Source organism: Myiozetetes cayanensis, unplaced genomic scaffold, assembly GCF_022539395.1.
Source record: "Myiozetetes cayanensis isolate MyiCay16 unplaced genomic scaffold, myiCay2020 scf5-8, whole genome shotgun sequence".
NCBI classification, from domain to species: Eukaryota; Metazoa; Chordata; class Aves; order Passeriformes; family Tyrannidae; genus Myiozetetes; species Myiozetetes cayanensis.
Genome location: NW_026087742.1, coordinates 20,166,242 through 20,188,918, shown reverse-complemented (window position 1 = coordinate 20,188,918; position 22,677 = coordinate 20,166,242). Strand labels below are relative to the sequence as shown.

The following is a 22,677-nucleotide window of genomic DNA, read 5'->3' as shown; positions in this document are numbered from 1 at the left end:
GGGTTCCATAGGAAAGGATTATTATGGTTTAAATATCTGATTTGATTTTAGTCTTCCATTCACAAAATTACCCAAAAGAATTACCCTCTTGAATCTAAGTCACATTGCACAAATCAGATTCCACTTATGCTGTGACCTACCACTATGCTGTGAGTCTCCTGTGAGATGCTGAGCACCCTTAACTCCTATCTGAAGCTTCAAGAATTGGTCTTTAGTCAAAGCCTCAATAAACATATCATGTCTGCTTCCTGGGACATTTCCCAGACAACATGCATTTCATTGGCTTTCAGTGAGGAATAAATGGAAATCTAGTGGCACATCTGGTGCTGCCTTCAAATCAATTTACAGTAGTTAAATAGATTTGAATTGGCACTTACTCATATGAAGAACCTGTTGTGCAGCTTTTTGTCCACTTCACCCTACTAACTAAGCTGTAAAACAGTTGGTTTTGCCTTAATGAAGACTTCATTAAAAAAAAGGATGACATTTTGCACATGGCTGAGCTTAAAGGCAGTTAATGAAATTAAAGCAAAGAACTCCCAGCACAGTAGGAAACCCAGATAACAGGAACGATCGTTTAGTCAGCACATTTCTGTTCCCACAGGAGCTGAGGGTAATTATCAGGGCCAAGGCATCAGGCATCCAGAGGGGTGAGGAGATGACAGCCCAACAGCATTTCTCTGCACAGCTGCTCTAGTCAAATTTATTTACACTTTCTGCAGAAACAATGCTTTTGAAACACATTTTCCCAGTACAGGCTGAAAAGTGTAGATAATGGATTCATGTAGTTGCCCTATCAAGTTTTCACAACAATTTGCAGTGTTTGAAAAGCAGCTTAGGCAGTTTATCCAGTACCATCCATACGGGTCAACCCAGAGTAATATTGGAAAAGATTTATCCAAGAGAAAAAGGAGTTGACAGAGGGAAAGGATGCAAGTCTGGAAATCATCTCCACACAAAACAGATACTTTTTTCTTTTTTTTTCCCTAATTTAAGAAAAAGTCAAAAAACATTCCACAGTCATCAAAGCATGTTCTCTTATCACCAAGTAGGCTTTGAGTTAAAAGTTTACTTATTGATCTTTATTCTCTTTACTAAACCAGATCATAAAAGGTGAAAAAGAGCAGTTTTGTCTGAGTGCTTTTATGAGTTAAAAGCATTATTTTGTTCTTAAGGCACTGGGCCAGATCTTCGAACATCTGGTTCAGTTCCTGCCTTTTCCTGTGTGACAAAATAAATTTGCACTTCAATTCCCCATCTACAAGGCAGGGATTGTGTTGTTATATTGTTTTACAGAGGTGGTCAGTTCATGCAGTTTATGTGAGTATCTGCACGGCCTAGTGCAATTAAAATGTGACTTTAAGCTGTGTACAAGCCTTGATTACCTGATATTTTGATTATCCAGTCCCATCTGTGACTTTAAATTATTTTTTCCAGTATTGCCATCCATAATATGAGAAAAATGCTGCTTTCTCACTTCCAAGGGCAGTCATGTAAATAAGCTGTTTACACTGCTTCCAGAAATATGCTGTAAAGATGGAAATTATATTACAGGCACTCCATCCACTAAGCTATCTTTTGAGTCCTTTCACTCTTGTTTTGCTGCTTCTGCTTACAGAGCTTCTTTCCTGTTGTTTCCAATATGAAAAAGTTCATTCAGACTTCACAACTTTCAGATGCATAAATCCAGCTGCAACACTGTGAAAGATGAGGAATGAGTAAATGATGGTTGCAGCCTGATCTTGGCCAGAACTCAGTTAAGATTTTATCTTAACACTGCCTTTGGTGTCCAGGGAAAGGCACTGACCTGTGGGCCATCTTCCAGCTTGTGCCTAATTGGAATGCTGGCCCTTGGCCAACAGCCTGGCAGAAAGTCAAGTTGTGAAACAGGAGAAATATTTGACTCAACTCCTGAAATAGGTGGAGTGGATGCAGGGAACTAAGTCTTTTACCATCCACTCTGGGCTACATCTTTTCCTTCCAAGGATTTTATCTTTTCCATGGCTTGCTGATAATTTTCCCAGTAAGATTGCAATCTCAGCCTACAAAGCACCAGGAAGATTGATTCTAGATGAAAATGATCTGATGGGAACTGACAAGTTTCTGAGAACTCTACTTTTCTGTTTGTTTGGAACAAATGCTGCAGACATCTCCTTTAGGCTGATCACTTCTTTTGTGAGTTAGTTCAGGAAAATCTATTAAATTGCTACACAGGACCACAACTTTCCCAAATGTAAATATGCTGATTATCTTGTCCTGTTCTTATATCCTAAGAATTTTTAATTTTAGTCTTCCACTGAAAATCAAGAAACTATATTCTTAAAATTACAGATTCAAATGTTGTAACAACCTGTTTATAATGCAGTATTTCTTTAAACTGTGTGCTGCTCACGTTACTCCCTCCTCCTAACTGAAGGAATATATTTTTCTGTAATGAGGAAATTTTTTTACAGTAATTCAGGGCTCAGCAATTCTGTGTAATGCTCAGCAAATGGTGTCAATATCCTCCTTGAGCCAAAAAACAAAAGGAAAGAAAGCAAGCAGACTTTTGAGGAAGGATTCAGCTTTTCATTCCAGGGCTCTTACTCAGAGCAATACACATTCCACAAGCCAGCCTGTTCACGATAAACACAGAGCACACTCTGCTTTCTCGGGAACAAACATTTTCTAGTAATTTAAAGGTGAATATTTGGATTGATGAAATAAATCTCCAAAAAGTTCAGTAGAGTTTTGTTGATTTACATGAAGTAAATGAGGCCTCTTTCCTTCTTTGAGGCCACTGTCAATTCTGGTGTCAAAAAAACCCCTAAACCAAACCAAACAGAGAGTTTCATGAATTTGTTTCAGAGCAGTGATCCAGAGACCTAAACAGCTGAATGCATGAGTGGAGATTATGGAGATGTGAAAAGGTGTAATCTAAAAAGATAATAGAAAGTAGATCAAATTATAAAGTCCGGTGACAAATATGGTGAACAAGCAGGACTTAAATCTGCAGCTCAGTGCAGAAAAGTTCTTTCTCAAATATAGGTCAAATGTCAAGATGCTTCCTGATAACTTGGGAGACACTCTGTGCCTGTATGCAATTCCTCACTTAGATAATGCAAAGGAAACAAAATGATCTAAACTCCCAAGGCACTTGACCCTGTGTGCATTTTTCTATGAACAAAATTATGGACAAAATACGGAGATATTATCAGGGCCTTGTGTATATTGTGATTCCATAGCAATGGAATTTTGTGAAGAATTGTGGTCTTGACTCTTGCTTATCATTAGATAATATATTAAAGGGAATGAGAAGGATTTTTTAAGTCCTCAGGGAAGTCTCTGGGGTGGGCATTATGCAGACATTTATTAAATGACAGTCCCTTTCATAAATGGACACACACTACAGAATGGGAAACTGCACCAGAAGGTGTAAATCACTATAGTAGTTGCAACAGCTGTGATTAAAAGAAAAAACAAACAAATAAAGAAACAAACAACCCCCTCCTTACCCCAGCCCTCCCTCCAAAAAAACCCTCACAACAAACAAGGGGAGGTAGCTTATAAAGTGGATACATTTCTAGTCTGTATGAGTATTAAAATATCTTTGACAATGCCAGCTAAGTATCATCAGAACTATGCTTTTATTGGGAGAAGGATGAGCTCCTGATCATCTAGAAGGGATGGAAAGCAAATTTGAGAAGGAAAAATTCCATATTGAAATGGCACAATTAACCATCTCATTGCAGAGTAATTCTCTAACTCTGTCTTCTAGTCATATTCAACCCCCAAGTTCAGGATGCCCTCCCTACCATGAGAGATGTGAAAGTCCCTTCTGTTCTTCTAGTTACCAGAATTTCCAGCTTTTGCCATTCAAATGTAACTGCCAATAGCTGAATAGGAAAAGGTAAAAAGAAAGCATAAAATTAATTTATAATGACTATGAAACTAAAGTGCTTCTTTAGACTGTTTGAGTTAATGCTCAAAATATTCTTTTAGAAATTCTTACTCTTCAATATATAAATGAAACAGCTGTGAGATTTCTAATTTGCTATTCCAGAATGTTTCATATGATGCAGACTGGTATTCAGGAGTCAAAGAACAAGTAGTGAATCCACTAGAGCCGGAGGAGAATCTAAACACTACTTAGAGCTTTTTGAGAACATAGAGATTTTTTCAAACTATCTGTATTAGAGTTGATTCCTCAGTCCTAAACAAGGACTCTTAACTCTTTGCTTTTTTTTTTTTTTTTTTTCTCGTTTGGGTGAAAGTGCGGAAAAAAAGGTCTTGAGGTTCTCTATAAAAGCCTTGAGGTTCACAAAGTGCACTCTCCTGTTATGGCAAACAGCCATTTAATAAAAATCTACTCACAGACTGTTGGCAGTCCTTTAAAAAGATAATTGGTCTTCTTGCACCCATTCTGTCAGAATAATGATTTACTTGTTTTGTAAGTTCCTCTGCTCTTTAGAAACCTTGCTTTAGCTCTCATTTTGCCAGTATCATCTTTAGAAATGAAGAACAAATTCCTCTTATCTATGAGCTTATCTAATTGCTCATTTGAACAGCATCACTCTTGAGGTGCCTTAGCCAGATAGGCTCTTCATGAATGTAGAATGCAGTGTCCTGAGCAGTCTAGCATCCCCTCTCAGGATGTGTTCTGGGCACCCAATCCAGATCAAATTATTTTTTTTAATAATGGTAACCCCTTCTAGAGGATATTTTATTATTTTGTATGAAATTATTTTAATATTTTCTAATCTCTGTTAAAATATCTTGTCTCTCAACTGAGCAGCACATTTGTCTTTTTCATGTCTTCAGGTCAGTCATATCTCATAGCTGGGCCATCAGCTTTACACATGGGTCTTTGTTCACGGACACCTCCAGCTGATAATGTGCCAAATTAAATGAGAAACTCTTATTAGTATTTTCATCACATTTATATTACTCCTGACTTAAAAATTGATCTTTCTCATATGATAATTCATTCCCTGTCCTTTTACAATATTTTGTCACTGTATTGAAGAATGCTTCCCACTGTGTCATGAACAGATTTCATTAATGTGTTCCTCGTCTTTGTGCCAAGGCCATTCTTGAGAGTATTTTATAACACTGAGTTTGGTAAACAGTCCTGGAGGATGTCTCTCTGTAATCTTCTTTGAACTCTCAGTGATAAACCCTTGTTCTCTGTCTCCCCCTTACTCTCCTTGCCAATCCCTCTTGCTATTATCATAGCCATTTGCATTCACATCTTCAGGCGATTCCTATGCTGTTTCACATCTTTCCCACTTTAATTTATGAACTGTATGAGAATACTTCACAGAATTAATGATTTACTACATTTTCTTTCCCTAAAAAAAAAGCTGATTGCTGTCAAAACCAATGCTAGATGAATCTGTTATCTTTCATAAACTCAGACTGCATTTTGTCCTATATTTTTACTACTTTGTACAGTATTTTCCTTAGGAACACATTTGCAAGCCCAGTATACTACTGAAGTTTACAGGTGCATCATCATGTTCTTTTTGTGTTGTTAAACACAGAAGTTTGTTTCCTATACAGGATGCAAAAATAGCCCCCATTTTCTTGTGGTTTCTTCAGCAGATATTAATTTCTGATGTGTTAGCATTGCACAGTGAATCATTTTTTAATGATTAAAGTCTCCTCCCCCGCCTTCCCCGCCCTTTTCTTTTCTTTTTGACAATTCATACTTTGTTGCTATCTTTTCTGATCTCCAAAGCAGATTTTTTCCCCCAAGTTTTTGTTTACTTCTCATATATTTTTTCAGGTAGCTGCTCATTCATTTAGAGTCAGATCCCTCCTCTAGGAGTGTTCTTCTTTTCTTGGGATTCAAGTTACAGAGGGGTTTTGCATCTGCTACTTACAAATCCTCCCGAACTTTCTCAACATTCAGGATTTCAAACCGTTCAGCCCATTCTACTTCTCCAATTGGTTCTCTTTGTTTTATAAAATTTTTTCTTTTATCCAACACTGCTTTTCGATTATCTACAGTATTTTAATTTATACTGATCTGATCGAACTCATGATCTTCAACCCAAAATTATTTTATGTTACTGTTGCTCTTTAGCCAGTTGGAGAAAAGATAGTCCTAACTCAATAGCACTTTAGAGTAAATTCTCAAGCTTTTTCCTTCCCCGAGCTAAATGAAAAACATTACAACAGAAAAATAAGATATTTCTTCTATTAGAACAGCACATTTTTCAGATCATGTGATGGCAACTCTCTTTACCAAGTCTCTAATTTGTAGTGATAAAGAGACTGATGCATTGAACACATAGTTTTTTATCCACAATGAAAAAGTGTGTCTCATTTGGTTTTTTTGAGACACATTTTACCTATTCCAGTGATGCCCACTTTATTCTTTAAGGCTGAAGCCTTGAATAATCCTGATAATTTCCAATGGGGCAAGCCTAGGGCATGATATTCTGAGAAGATACAAGACAGTCAGACCCTAAAAGAAAGGCAGTGAAAGCTACCAAGGGAGCTGAATTTTTGTTGTATTACAAAGGGGTGTGCTAGTAATTTTGGGAAGAAATTCAGGTTATAAAAAAAAGGATATCAGGAAAAAATATACTGAAACCAAAATACACTATAGTCCAGAGACATCTTCCAAAGGGAATCTTGGAAGCAGAAAAGCCTTGGAGTTTCAAAAGCAGATTTGACAAAGCAATAGAATAGGTCCTGCATTTTTAAGCTGGCTAGCAGAGATTTTTTCCATCTGTAGCTTCCATGTGTCTGTGTTCCCTACCTTCTCTTTCCCTGACAGATGTTCTACTCCTCATTAAATAAGGAAGTATCAGCACCCTTTACTGACTGTTCCTCAGTTTTCACTTGTAATTTAGCCCCAGATTTAAAGTACTGCTGCCCTGCTTTGCATCTATTCCACTGGCATAAATTCCATGTATTTTTTGCTTTTGAGGTACTGTTCCTGCCCGTGGCTCAGCAAAGGAGGGGAAGAAAAAAATGCTGCCTGCAGTTAACCAGTTCTGTGAATGAAAAAACTTACTTTTAATGCACAGCTTGCAACCTGGTAGGACTCAAAACAAGGTGTGTTTTATTAATTCTGTTTAATATCACACACTGAAGTTTGAGGCACCAATGGCAGGTGATTGATTTTTGTAGAACTAGTCCCCAGGTCTCTAATTTCTTTACAATCTTGCTTTGTACATCATCAGATTTAGATACAGTCCTCCCTCAAACATCAGGCTGGAGTCACTCTTCATCTTCCAGGGTTAACTAATCCATCATTAGACAGACCCATGCAGATCCACATGAAATGTTTGCTTTTAAAGCCAAGCTTTCTTACATCAGGTTTTGACATTTTATTCACTTGGACAAGCTGATTAATGGTGTCAGCATTGTTCATTTGCTTTGCAATGCATACTGAGCAGATGTTATACTGGCTTGTTGCCCCACACTGAGCACGAAGAGGTAAATCCTGTGAGACCCTGCTTTTGTTAGCAGGTCAGTTACCAAAAGGTCAAGTAGTGTCCCTTAGTCTGTTTTATACATAAATATGATATTGATTGATTTTAGATATTTTGTTTCAGTTCTTCTGGGAGGGGCTTTATATTAGAAGTACAGGGCCAAAATCTGACACGTCAGACTAGGAGAAACGTCTGTTGACTGTGAGGGTATTTTTTTCTGCGAGGGTTTCCAGGTTGAACCAGTTGTGAGTTGCTCTGATTAGAACTTGCATTTTTTCTCTCAGGAGGCATGATGGCAAGGGCTGTAGGGACAGGTCATGTCTTTTCATCAAGCCAATGGGATGTAAAGAAAGAATGGTTTAGGTACACAAATCCCTCTTTAGGTACGAAATGGAAACCACAAACTTCATGCTCAATACGGAGTGAGAAGGGAACTTCAGAAATTAACCCACTGAAGTAGGACTACAGCTGGTAGAAGAGATTTGATCAAGTGCATTGATATAAATTTCAGAAACAGGACTTTGTCACAAATTTTGAGTCAGGTGTCCCAAAGCTCAGGAAGTATTCAGAACCAGAGCTTTTGGGCTCTTGCCACGTAATTTACAAAATGGAGACTGTACGCCTACATTATCTGTTGTCCTGGGACAAAGATTTTGAATATTCTACTCTCACAGATAGAAATAGAATTACTATCTTTCTACCATCTGAAAATCCAATGGAATTATTAATCTTATTTAATTTAGGAATGTATTAATTTTATATGTACATGCGTACAATTGTTAATATATCAATTTGTTAATTCCCATGTGGGGTGTTTGTTGCTTTTTCCACCCCGAATTCTTTCTCCATCCTAGCCAGAAAGAATAAGAAAATAGAAAACATACACATCATTCCCATACAGGTAAAACTTAATATATTTCAGTGGATTCAAACTATGAATATTCTATCAAGTCTTATAGCCATCTCTAAGGCTTAAGGCCTGGATCCCAACTGAATCTCTGTTAATACCCAGTATTAAACCTTAAAAAGAGATTTTATAAAATAATTGTTAGTATTTGTAATATTTAAATACCAGAAGTATTATATTATCATTTTTATGTAAGCTACTTCAGTTAGAATGACACAATTATATTGACACAATTCTGCTGGTCTGGAAAACCTCCTCCTTTGTAACTGTTCTTCCCACAAGTTCCTAGGATCTTGGTTATTTAGCTTAAGCTGAAGAGAATGGAATCAGCTCTGGAGGTCCACAGTTCACTGTCTGCTTTTGAAGGGTATGACTAGTATTTAATTCAATATTTCATTCACATCTCTAAAAAGACAAACAGAAAATGACAAAGACATATAAATACCACTAGACTATAGTCTGTATTAAGTGTATTTTCCTGATAATTACGTGTCGATTATTTATATTTCTTTCCCTAAGCATAAATACCCTACTTGCATGTTACTAAAATAAGTCTTTCTCTGTCTTAATAACCAATACATTGTAAACCTGTTCCTTTAAACTACTGAGAGTTTATATGCACTAAAAATAACAAGGCTTTTACTTACTGAACACATTTAGTATCCTGTGTATCTTTCCCTGTGTAAGCTGAGTCTCAGTTGTGACATAAAGTGGTTTCTAACCGAATTCATTGCCTTGCAGTTGACTGCACCCTTCCCCTGGAATAAGAATTTGCCAGCAAGAAAGCTACTGAAAGGTCAATGAATAGAGAGAAAAAGCCCCCTTGAACAGAACAGCAACTGTCCCTTCTGCCACTTCAACTTATTGACTTCCTTGCTGTCTCCATGCATTCATTTGCATAACAGAGGTAATCATCTGGCCTTTATTTCAATGAATTGAATGTAAATCACTACTGAAACATAAAATACATCCAAGAGAACACTCTGCACAGTGGCATAAAAATTAAGGGGCTAGTGCTGCCTAGGTGATGAAAGAAAAACATCAGAATACTTGATTCTCATTGTTCCAACCTGCGTGAGAGGCTTCAGGAGGTTTTCATAGTCTTGGTGAAAGAAGTGCTTCTTTTAGTTCATCTCCTTTCTCCCATTACTGTAACATTGTTTAAGAGACGGGACCTCATACCTCAGTATATAACTTGCCACCAAAGCCATGCCCACTTTTGACACCCTCTTGGACTGGACTCCCAACAGGAAGATTTCTGCTTACATGGAGATATAATTGTGTACTTAATGGCCACCAAACCTAATGAAAAGACCCTCATGATCTGCAACATCTCACTGATCCATTCTGCTTAAAATATATTTCCAGTTTCTCTGGAAAGAAACTATTTTCCTTCTCCAGAAGCAGCTGCAGGATTTATCCCTAATATTTAGAAATAAACTGAAAAGTACAGTCTATGCTCCTGCTCAACCTTTTTGACAAGGATTCCCTACCTTTAATTTTTGCTAGAGCAGGCTAGTCTGCCATGCCTCCACTCTCACTTAACAAATCTACTGGATATACACACTCATTCCAGTACTGCCCAAGAAAACGGCACACATCTGTGTTGCTGTGCCTCATCTCAGTAAGCCTATCAGTTACTGCTCTAACCTTCTAATGTTCAATATGGTAATTCTTTCCCTTTAAGTTTGCCCATAAGACATGATTTAGTGAACCTTTTCCTTCCCATCTGCTGCAACTGGTCCAAATTCTTCCCGAGTCTCTCCAAATCAGTTTTCACTAACATTTGTATAACTCATATCTCATTCACAGGACAGACTGGCACTACTAAGTTTGCAATCTCATCCAGCAACTCCCATCTTTCTCATGAAGTCTTGTCTGAGGAATACTGGGGCACGTGTCAGCAGAGAAGCTGTGGTGTTGCACTTCCAGAGGAGTGTATGTCATTTGTGCCTTATGTGTCTGAAAGTGAAAAGGGGTTAAGGAACTGAGTATTGCCAGTCACAAAGTTCAAAAAAACCTGCTAGGGCTGAAAATGCTGTTTTAAGAAGATGTGGGGTCAGGGTGTGCGAGTCTTTCTTCTGTTTTTTATCAAACCTTCTGGTTGATTTGGGCCATCTTTTAAAATTATTTCAACAACCATAAGGGCCAGGAACTTACTGTTTTGTAGCATCTTTTATATCTTTTATGTCTCTCTTTTTTTTTTAATTTGTATTTTGATTCTTGAAGACTCTTGCACAAAGCTTGGATTTCATATAGAATAGCCCTTTTTCTTCTTTAAATTTGATCATATGTTTTCATTTTCATGTATGTTTTTATTATTAAAGTGTAATATTTCTTTTAAAGCTTTTAATATTTTCAGGCTTCCTTCCATTTAAATTATAATTCTCTACTATGTCAGTTAAATGCTATACCAGTTTTCTTGAGTAATTTTTGCCTTCAGTTCTAGTTCTGAATTTCAGCAGTAGCAGTTAGGCCTGTCCATCAGCAGCACATTAAATCTGTACAAAAGATATCCAGCTGGTATTTCTACAATATATTTCCACATTTCAATTCTTCTGTTTTCACTACAATTCATTTTACTCATCACTGTACTAATGTGGCTGCAGCTCAACTCAGCTCAGTTTGCTTTGGTGGGACTACAATCAATCAGGAAAAAAAATCAAGCTTGTCTCCAATTTCTTTATCTGGAGGACAAAAAGCTGGTATCAGCGTGTTCATACCCTGATTAACAATTTTAAGAATGGATAAAGTATAAACTCTTGAAATAAATTAATTTATTTGCTAAGGAAATTACCAATCTCATCTGCATCTATTTCTGAAACAGAAAATTTGCTTGAAGTTCTTCCTTTGGGATCTTAGATCAATCCAGACGTTGTCTTTATAGGTCCCAGGTTTTAACATCATAATCTCAACTCAAGGTTGTGTTTACATCTGAGGCTCCCCTGTAGACAGCATTAGGTACAAATACATCACAACAACATTACGTTGTTCTCTGACACTGATGCATGGACATGATATTTTTCTTTGGGTTGGATAGAGAGGCCTGAAACATGTGACACTTAATTCCTCTCTTTCACCTTCATAAGGACAAAAGAAAGGGTGCTCTTAATTATTTTCCTAATTTAATAAATGTGATCTGTTCTCCACAAGCATGTAAAACATCAATAAAGAGCTTCATCTAAAATTTTTCAAATTACCACTGGTCAATCAGATTGGAAGAAGAAATCAGTGTAAATCAATTCATGATTCAACCTGGTACAGTGACTAAAGTAATCCAGAGGCAAGAACAAATAAAGAATAAAAGCTAAAAGAGAAAACTAAAATCCTGACAAAAATGCAAAATATTGAAGAGAAGGCAAAGAATAATATATTAACCATAAAACAGAGATAAAATGTATGGAAATAATTGAAGCAGCAGATTCATGATTCCTGATGCAGCAAAATAGATACAGACTTAAGTCTCTATTCCAACAGAAGCTAAAACTATGATTAAAATTTTGCCTGTGTTTACATGCTTAATTAATCCTATAGTAATCATAGTCTCCTCCTTCAGCTTTCACTGAGCTGTAGGATACACTGCATCCTGGGAATTTAGATTGCTCAATATTTTGAAATACTGTTTTTATTGAAGTGTACCAAGCCCACAGTTACAAGACACAAATCATCTTTAATGTTTTTCTAACTGTTTCTACTTGAAGGATCTTAGTAGTACTGGGCATTGGTCCAATAAACATGAACTTCTTCAAGGGTAGAGGACAGTACGTGAGATCCTCCCTAATATTTTCCTTCTCTATTTTACCCTGTTTAAATAAGCAAAAATAGCTTAATTTTTCCCCCCAGCATCCGTGAATTGTTTCACATATATGATGCAGTCAAAATGTAAAAGAAAATTGCTCTGGGAATTTATGCTACCATTTCCCCCTGATAATGACTTTAGGCTCAGTAAAATTAACAGATTTTCTTACCAAAATAACCCAGAAATAAATGGTAAGTGTTTATTCTCTTTTAAAAACAGAAACTGCTCAGCAACCAAATAACCCTATAGAGTGTCAAATGAATGTGCTTTATGTACAGTCATGAGGCTCCTATCTGAAGTGAATTAAAAATTTATCTTAGGTCAATATATCAGGGTGGTTTTGTAAATGTGTTTCTGAGGACAAGACTAATTACATCCATTGATGTGAATAATATACAATCAATACCCATTTTCCTTTCTAAAATAATGAATTAAAATCCATCTGCAACTAGGCCTTTGTTGTTATTCTTAAAAAAAAAATCAGCATAATAAGCAATTAAAACTGGAACAAAGAAAACATGAAAACAAAGAGAGGAGGAGTAGAAGGAGTTTTACTGAAAGCTGTAACAAAAAACAGAATTCCCAAATGAGATGAAAAAGAGTAGCCAAGAGCAACACAAGATAGATCTTAAGGTCTAGCTCCTGCAGTCTTTTAGTACTACACATTTAGCTCATGCCACAGAGCAAACTGCAGGATTCTGGGAATGTTTGCAAGATCAGGCACCAACCATTCAGCTTGGTTGTAGGTTAGCAGTAACAACAGTTACTAAAATAACATTTGAAACACCATGTAAACTCCTGACGTTCCAGAGATGTTTCCATTCTCTAGAACTAACAATAGCTTAAATTACTCACAATTTTTCATGGATTTTTTTTTTAGATATTTAATTTAAAATACTATGGAACCATTTATTAAAAGGTGTTTTCCAAGAAGCAGAAGGAAGAACTATAGCTTTTCCAATAACAATTTCTGTTTAATTCAAATACTTGTAATAATTAAAAATAATAAGAAAAGGGTGGGGGTTTGTTCCAGTGTTGTTGTAGCTGTTATATTATAAAGCTGTATTTCAGTGAATAATCCCTTTAAATACTCTGAAGCCTGGACAGATCTAGAGATGGCATATTTTTTCCATGGCATATTTTAAACACACCTGCTGAACTGGGTTCAGTTATTCATGAGCAGGACACTGGATCTATCTACTCTCAGGTAAAACAGCTACCTACCCACAGGAGTTAAAGATTTCCTTTAATATTAAATGATCCTTTTAGAGTGGCATCATTATATGTACTATAGTGAAGAAGTTTGCATGTTCAATATATCTGCTGGATAGTTCACTGAATCCAGGAGCGTTTAAACCAACGCTCTTCTTGTTCTTCACAAGAACACAGGAGGAACTAAAACAGAGCAGATAACCTTATTCAGGTCCCTCATTCTGGAATGAACTTTATGCACAATAAAGTCCATATTACTGCTAGAAAACATTTTGGCTAAAGAAGATTCTGCAGTTAGTTTAGTTTTGACTATTATATGCTTAACATTATTTGCATACCTTAGCATAACATCTGAGCAAATTGCAAGACCTAACCTACTGGACATTTTGGAAAGCACTCCACAAAGTTAATGTACCACAGTGAGGCATTTGGCTCTTGTTTTCCTGGTGTTAAGGTCTCTTAATTTTGCAGCCAAATTTGACTGTACTGCAACTGTAGCTGTAATCTAAACAACCCTAACAATATGCTCATTAAGCAGATAGCTAGCAGATAGATTCTTTTGGCTGGAATTCCACCATAAGCAGTGAAATTTGTTTTCTGGAAAAAGAGCTAAAAGTATCTAATAATTCAGTGAATCACAGAGAGAAACTGTGAACTTGCATATAGATCTGGATTAACTCACAAGTGAATATGTGGTAACAGTTCTAGTAATAACCTTCAGGTGTCTGCTGACATCAAAAAGGAGACATATGTCCCTAAGATGCACATACAGCACTTGTATTAGCTGGCTGGGTGGGCCTTTGAATTCTGTCACAGAAAAAATCTAGACCATGTGTTACATATTGAAGGGATAAGAAAATGGAGGTGCTAGCAAAGATTTAATGTGTTAATACCATGAAGGAAGTCTATAATTGGTCTCCTTTAAATGCGTTATTCCTTTTCTTCAAGTTCAGAAGAATCAATCTTTTCAGATTGATTTCTTATTTCAGTTAGAGAACATGGATAAGTAACTACAGAAACTGGAAAGTTGAAATCTCTTTTGCTCATTTAGAACATCGCCTGGAACTATGGGACTTTCCTCCATAATACATTACCTATTGCCTTAGAATCCTATAGTCATGACTCGGGCCAGAAGGAACCTTCAGGGGTTATCTGGTTCAACTCCTTCCTCAAACAGGTCTAATCAGATCAAGTTGATCAGGGCCATGGCCAGGGGAGTCCTGAATGTCTCCAAATACGGAGATTCTACAACTGCTTTGAGCAACCTAGTCCCGTGTTTGACCACTCTCATGGTATTTTTTCCCCCTTTTATCTAGAATATGGAATTTACCATGTTGCAACTTGAGTCTGTTGGCCGTCATCGTGCACCTCTGAGAAGAGGCTAGTTCCATTTTCCAGTCCTGTCTTGCAATCAGGAAGCTGTAAACAGCAACAAGGTCTCCTTGCAGCATTCTCTTCTCCAAGATGAAAATATCCAGCTGTCTCAGCATCTTCATGTGCATCATGTTCTCCAACCCCGCTGGTTTGGAGGCCTTTTGACTGACTCTGTCCCATGTGTCAATATTGTTCTGTACTGGAGGGAGCCCAGAACTCATCACAGTACTCAGATGAAGTCTTATGAAAAAGATCACTTCCCTGGCCCTCTTGTTAATATAACTCAAGATGGTGTTGGTTGCCTTTGCTGCAAGGCCACACTGCTGACTTATAGTTAAACTGTCTACTAGGACATCCAGGTTTTATTGTGCAGAGTTGTTTCCAAACAGCTCCCAGCCTGGACTGTTGAATGGGGCTATTCCTTCCCAGATGCAAGACCTTGGGATTGCTCTTGTGGAGCTCCCTCTGAATAGCAGCCCTGCCCTCCAGCTGAATTCAGATTTCGAAATGTAATAAAAGAATGTAAAAAGCTAGAGAGCTATGGTGGGAAAGAAGCCCAATGCTCAGAAGCTTCTCAAGGGAAAATGAGAGAACCAGATGGAGATGATAGTTTCAGTTACCTCTAGAAGCTACTCACAATGGGAAGGAAACATTACAGAAATGCTTAGTTAGCTAAACATTTGCCTATCAGCAGTAAGAATTTGGTTTGGTCTTCTGTCATTATCTTGAAAGAGTATTTGTGCTGATTTCTTAATATGTGTTGGCAACTTGCCTTATGAGATTGGTATTATATGTTATTATATTTGTATTTGCTTCGCACATCATTTTAATTCTTTATCTGTTTTGATTTGATGACAGGGACAGTTCTAAGTCACAAAATAAAATGGAGCCTTTATTACACAGTTCTGTTTCCCCTGAGGAGATGCCTGGGAACTCTCACAGACCAAAATGTGCAGTACTCTGCCTCTGGTGTACCTAAACTCATCTTGTGCTGAAATCTTCCTAAAAGAAAGAAGATATTGAAAGCCAGGGTGACCATCTGGATTTATATAATTCTTCAGATTGTTTTGTTGCATGAAAACCATGTATTATGACAAGTCTTCCAAGCAGTTGCATTGCTCATTCTTTGGCTCTGTAGATTCTATGAATCTTTAAGGCTTTTGGGGTGTATAACCTCTAATAGTTCACCACTGCCTCAGGGTTCATCACAACACCTCAGGGTGGTGTTCCCTGTGCAAAATATGCATTTTAGGGCTCCACAAAAACCATTTGTGATCAAGGAATGTGGCTTTGGGACAAATTTCCAGGATAGATGAAGCAAATTTGGCCTCTGGCTGCTCTTAGGAATTCTGCAAGTTTTCATACCCCATTTAAAAATCAACCCTCTCACAGATTCAGATACTCCTTTTTTACATGAAAAAATCAAAACATTTGGAATACTCAAATCAAGCCAACAAAACACCTTCACAACAGAACACAGCACAGGAGGAAACTTCTATCAGGTTCACCAGAGGCTGTTATTGAGTTATGTGTAGGATGTTCAGATGTTCTGTTAGTGTACAGCACTACTAAGCCACAAATTATTCAAGGAGTGATTTTTTCAGTACACAACAAATACCACTAATGATCAGTGATCTTAGGAATGTGCTCTCTGTAGTACAGAAAGGATGTTATTGTAGTGATATAACTCCTTCACGTGACCTATGGCATGAACTTCTGTGTGGTGAATGGAAGACAAAGGGACACAAACTATTTTCAATTCATCTTCCATTATGTGTTGCACAATGTCTTGTTGACTATTACATCTTACAAGCTGACTTAAACCAGCCTCATCTGTGATATCCTTCCATTGATTGCTTTTACTGGGGTCTCTTCCCGTATGCCTAAAAAGGTTTCAAAAGGGGAAAATATGAAATGTCCTAAAATCCTCATGTTTATCATTCCCTAAATATATGAGAATCCACCTCTTGGCAGCTATGGCACAAGTATGGGCCAAACAAGTAAAAAACTCTGTGGATTGGCACAAACACAAACCATCCTCAAATGGTTTTCTCTGACATTTTGGTGGAGTCAGCACTAGACTACCCTGTCTGGAAAAGCAGTGTCAGTGTCATAGAGCTGTTTGAGAGAAGTGAGGAACGATTTCTTCCTTAAGACACTTTTTACAGTGGAACCGCTGCATCTGGATGCCACCAAGGGTTGAATTGCAACAGCGCATCCACAGCAGAAAGGATGAGCCATGGGGCCTGTAATGGCTGAAAGGCCAATCTTTGGAACCTGTGGAGTCCAAAGTCCCTTCTCCTTTGTGGTGAGACAGAGCGTGAAGTGCTGAGCATGTTTCAATCATGAAGCTTAAAGAAATGTTAAATGATATCTGTGTAGGTGTGGCTCCCACCCTTACCCTTTGCCCTCTGACCTCGCTGCTGGGAGGAATCTCGGCTGTGACTGGAACTGTGGAAGCATGGACATGGCAACATTTCATCAGCATCTGAAAATGACGTTCTTTTCATCTGCCACTGAAAACCATGTAACAAGGTGCTCCGTTGCATGATGACGGTGGTATTACAAGGGTGACTCTTTGATCCTACCGCTGCTTAGGGTGCCTTTTTTCCCTCCCAAATATGCTTGACAACATAGGCGTACTAATTCAGTTCTGTTACTGTAAATCTGTGCAAATTTGCTATTTTGCCTTCTTGTGACTGTAAGACTTGAAAGTTACCTTGTTTGTTTGTTTAAGTGTTTATTCCCCATGGTTGTATTCAGCCTCCTAAAGCAAGGCTGATTACACATGGTATGTGTTCAAAAGCAGGACTGAAACTGCAATCGCTTGGGACCTCGCAGCCGAGCTGAATTCACATTTGCGTGTTGAGATCTGTGACACCAGATTATCCTCTTCTCTTAACAACAGCAATACTCGTGTTTCCAAGGAGTTTTGTTTGGTTTTTTTTTTCCCAGCGATTTTGCCTCACTTAATCTCTGCTTTGGGAGAAAAAGCGGAGCACTGTCAGCCAACTCGTAAAGGAGGACGGAGGTGGAACGAGGCGGGAATTTAGGGGCTGACTCCCAGGGAGTTTGGGGCCGAGAACCCCGTGCGGGCCGCCGGGGAGGGCGCGGCTCGGGGGCCTCTCGCTCGGCGGGGCCGCGGGCGGAGGCGCCGCCGGTCCCGGGGGCTCCCGCGGCGCCCGGGGTCGGCCGTGCGGGCCGGCGGGGGGGCGGCAGGAAGCGGGGCGGCCCCGCCGCGCCCCCGGAAGCTGTTGGGCGGCCGCGGGCTGGCGGGCGCGCAGGGCTGGGCTGGGCAGGGCAGAGACGCGGCCCGGCGCGGCCGCCCCGCAGCCCGCGATGCCCTCGGAGCGCCGGCCGCGCTGCCCACGCCGCGGGGCATGGTGAGCAGGGGGCGGCCGCTCCCCGCGGGGACCCGCCGGGCGGCCTCGCTGCTCCGCTTCAGCCTCCTCCTTCTCCTGCTGCTGCTGCTGCTGCTGCTGCGGGGCACCGGGGCGCAGAAAGGTGGGTGCAGAGCGGGCAGGCTGCCCGGGGATCGCCATAGCAACCCTCGGGGGCTCTGCTGCTGCGAGGGGGAGCCCCCGCCGCCGGTCTCCCCACCCCCCCGGCGTGCGGCCCCACTCCCCGAACCTGCCCCCTCCCGGGGCAACAAAGGGCGAGAGCGGAGCCGCGTTTTTGGAAAGGAAAAAAATGACCAAAACCTTTTTCTGCTCTCCAGGGGGAGGTGGCGGCGGGAGGGCTTCGGCCGTGCGGGGGTTCGGGAGGGAGCCGGGGCTGTGGAGGCAGTTCGGGGGACACCGTCCCGTGTCGGGGCAGCTGCCCGAGGCGGCGGGGTTTGTCCTCCTTCGGACTCCGTGTGAAGTGTTGGTGTGAGCCAGGAGGCGGATAAAGGGGAGATTCTGCTTGCTGCGAAAATGCGCTTATACGCGCCCAAGAGTGTGTAGAAGCGCGTACTTTTTGTTGTTGTTGTTGTTGTTGTTTAGAGAAATTGGCGAGATTTCACCACTTCGGGTGGAATGAATGATCAGGCTTTAGCACTTTGAAAATTACGGGGCACAGTTTGGTCACTTCATGGCAGAAGATCAGAGGATGCCACAGGAACTGTCACTTTGATCATAGGCTTGGGAGAAAGTGGTGGGGGTGAGTGTTTTGACAGCAGCATGGGACTTTCGCCTCTGTGAGTACAGGGATTGAGAAGATAAATTTTATGGGTTTCAATTCCTCTTGCTTCTTTGCACTGGTCTTGCATCGTTTTAGAAACTGGTATCTGTTTGCATAACTTTCTGTACATCTCAGAGATGGAAATGTGATTCAGTGCCACAAATGCTGTATTTAAATGCACAAAGGGAGCAAGAAATATATGCTCTCTTCTGTTTTTACATTTTAATGAAATATGTAACAAATTAATTATTTCGATAATTAATTTTATAAATAAAACCTTTTTTTAATTGAGAAAATTCAGAGATTTGTCCATAGAGCAAGCTAGTCGTGTGGACTTACCTTTTCCTTGTACTTCCAGCATTTAATTTTTAGTATGTTTCTATACACCTATGAAGCTAATGCTAATAAGCATTTGGCAGACCTGATTTTGTTTTGTTTTAGAGGAGGAGAAGACCCATTTGCTTTTGAGAGGAAATTGTGCAATTTTAACATTCGGCCTTTTGAAGGTCGCTGCTGATAGAGTCAGGCAACAGCAAGGTGTTAGTTTATGCTGTAGGAACATCATGCTCCAAATGCTTGTGCTGACATGACACTTGTCTGACCTTTTGGTGAGCAGACTGACTTTGTTATTCTAGGAGAAAACTGAAATAACTGTGGGGGTAGGGAAGGGTCATAATTTTCCTCCAGATGATTGAGTGCAAATGGCTCAGTGAGTGGTCAGAGGTGTCTTAGAGGGGGTGGGACCATGCGGCAAGAAGAGGCATTGCATGGAGAGCAGGCTTTTATCTTGCTGTACTTTGAGAAACCACTGAAGAATTTCAGTTTACGGTGTCCCTCTAGTTACTGCTTGAAGTCTTGCTTTTGAGCAGGAGGGGAACCTCTTTATTGACAAGCTTCATTTGATTTGATAACAAAAATCAGAGCTTTTTCAAGGCTGGGGTCTCTGGTGTTGTCAATTACAATACTTCAGTATGAAAAACTGCTGAAGCTTTTAAGAAAAGTTCTGCTTGGGAGGGACCGTTTCCTTGCCAGAATATTTTCATTTATCTTATTCCAGAGAAGGTTGGGAAGTCCATATCCTGTATCATTAAATGCTGGCATAGTTGTGATTTGGATAAGACTCCCATACAGAAATGAAACTGCTGTCTTGCTCGTGAAGGGTCTGCACAAAGCTGTTACTCAATTAGTGTATTAAATACATGCAGAGGCTTCTAAGAGAATATGTTGATTGACAATGAAAGTAACCGAGACTTAGGAAATTCCACAGTTAAAGCTACTTTTAAGCTCTTTTCTAAAATACAGTGAGTGATACTGTGTAGGAACCTAGCCTCATTCATTACGTTAGGGAGACTGATCTTCTGTTAATAAGCAATTATTCATTTTCTTTTCTGCTGTTGAGAAGCTCTAAGCCTCACATAACTACATGGTACTTAAATATTTTTCTGAAGATTGAGTGTTTTCATTTCTAACGTGCTTTTCTGTAGAGCACCTCCCTGATATGAACTGATTTAAAAATAATAATATGGTTTTGGTCAATGTGAAGCTTGTTTTTAGTATTGGGTCAAATGTTCTCCTCCTCTCCTTCCAGAGAACAGCAGACTGAGAAATTAAAAAGGGCAGGTATTGTTGTGGTGAATATATTTTTCACTTAGTAGCCCAGTGTATTGTCTTGAAGGATTTGATTGCGATTTTTTTCAATCTGTCATATTTTAAATCATTCAGTGTATGTAATTCAGCATTCCTTGGTAAAGGGTTTGAACTTGAGTGTCTCGCTGTCTTGGAAAATTATGAACATTTTGTATTAGACACCTTCAGAAGAACCTCGTGCTTCATTTCATAGTTTCATGCACTGGGGACTGTCCACCGATGGCTGTGCAAGTCAGCTCTTGGGATTTTTGAAACAATTCTGTAGTGACTCTAGCTCCTGCTTTCAAGGAAATTGGTATTTGAAAAATACTTAAGGTGTTTTATTTGTTTTTCATGTAATTAAGCAGGTGTGAATGAAAGCAAGCCAGCACCCCGTTAGCTTCCTGCTCTTTGTGGCTTGCCTTTTGAGAAACAGTGCTCTTAGCAGATGTTTAGCTATTGACATAAATTTGGTATGGCCTGTTCATTAGCTAAGTTTAACCTCTTATTTTTTTAATTTAGAAAAACACAACTACATGAGAAATAGTTCTGTAGCTTTCATCAAAGTAAAATTGAGTAATGTCTCAGTTATTCTGAAGGTATGAATCTCCTAAGGTCTGTTGAGCAAGAACTTTGTTATCACACATGTAGTATCACACATCTATTGGGATTCCTAGTGGATACTAATGGACATATAAAATTGGGAAAAAAATCCTAAAGTTAAAAGTAACCTTTGATTCTGAAGTTGATTCCCAAGTGACTTCAAGCAGATTTGTTTGCAGCCTTTTATTTAAAGAAATTAATGCTGGATGCTTGTTTTTGAATGTGATACCCATATTTTGTTCTAAACAGCAGCTCATCAGGATGTTGTTGTAACCTCAAACCTCGTTGAAGTAAGTGCAAGAAAGTGATTGACACTGCAGTGTAAAGTTTGCTTCAGTATAGAAGAGAAAAAGAGGTTTTGAATGTATACTGCTGAGTTACCATGATCTGAAAATCCAGGTGAAAGAGCTCATGGCTCTTTGCCCGTTGAACCTAATGAAATGGTTTTCCATGTCGTCCTGTTTTGTGATGGAGCTTCATTCAGTATTTGTGGATCCTTTGTGTGTTCGCTGTTCCTTTTCAATTCCTCTGTGTGCACTCCCCTTCTCTCCACAGTGCTCCTGGTCTCACTTTTACTTGCCCATCTGGCAGGGCAGCAGACAGCGGTGGCTTTGACTGGGGCCAGTCCAAGATTAGGTCTGTGCTGATCCATCAGCCTTAATTTGGGGAGAAGGCAGCAAAGACAAGATGGTTCTAGCTTCATATCCATCACCTGGGCAAGAGGGAGGAAGAGACTGTAGCTTCCCCTTGATGTCCTGGAAGAGATGATTTTTGTCTAGAACCGGGGACTGACGAGGGTTCCAGCTGCCAGGGTGGGCCATTGCAGGTTTATTTTTTCTGCTGCAGAGAGCTCCTGGCATGTGGAAATAAAGCACTACCACAAAACTGTCTGCCATATGAGCAATTGTCATGGGTTACTCTTCATACAAGTGCCATTCTCTATTCTTGCTAAATTAGGTTGGGTGGTGTCTCATTGCTCCTTGTATCTGTTTTCCTTGGCTGGGCTCATCTGGGAGGGAGTCACAGCCAAACCCACAAGGAATTATTTTGATTAAAAAGACCCCCAGATCTTTGAATGAGAGATTTATTATCCCTCAAATTAACATCAGAGTAAGTGCTTTATAATGAGGAGGGCAGTGCTCTAATGAGCTACTTGGCTTTGCTGATGGGACAATTTTACTTAAGAATGCAGAATGTTTTGAAGATGCAGTTGTGGGAGTAGAGACTTGAGGATTTAGGGTTTGGTGCCACGTAGGCAGGAGTGCTGAGCAAATCCCTTTCATCCTTGTGTTGGGAGGTATGGAAGAATTTTTCAAGACCAGGGCTTAAAGTTCTGCCAGGCTTATTCAGGTTTTATGATGCTCTTTTTCACTTCCCAGCGTTTGCCTTTAAGATAGTTTTAGTGAGGAGGAGGAGGAGGAGGAGCAGTGCTCCAGGGAATTGTGTGGAGGAATGCTGGTCCTGGGGGGAAGTGAGCTGTATATTGGAAGTGTAGACCTAAAAAGGATGAACAGTCTTTGCTGTTGAAAACAAGAATCTCTGAAAAGTTACTTTTCCTCCTCTGTTTA

The 22,677-nt window shown here is 39.5% G+C and overlaps 1 protein-coding gene across 1 annotated transcript in view; it reads left to right on the top strand.

Moving 5' to 3' along the window:
• Nucleotides 1-18,067: 18,067 nt before the first annotated feature.
• The window catches only part of DCBLD2 (discoidin, CUB and LCCL domain containing 2), a 42,232-nt gene continuing 37,622 nt past the window's right edge, over nt 18,068-22,677 (top strand). The window contains exon 1 of the mRNA XM_050333128.1: nt 18,068-18,223. Within this exon, the coding sequence (XP_050189085.1) occupies nt 18,100-18,223 (124 nt within the window). The 5' untranslated portion in view covers nt 18,068-18,099. The remainder of the gene's footprint in view (nt 18,224-22,677) is intronic.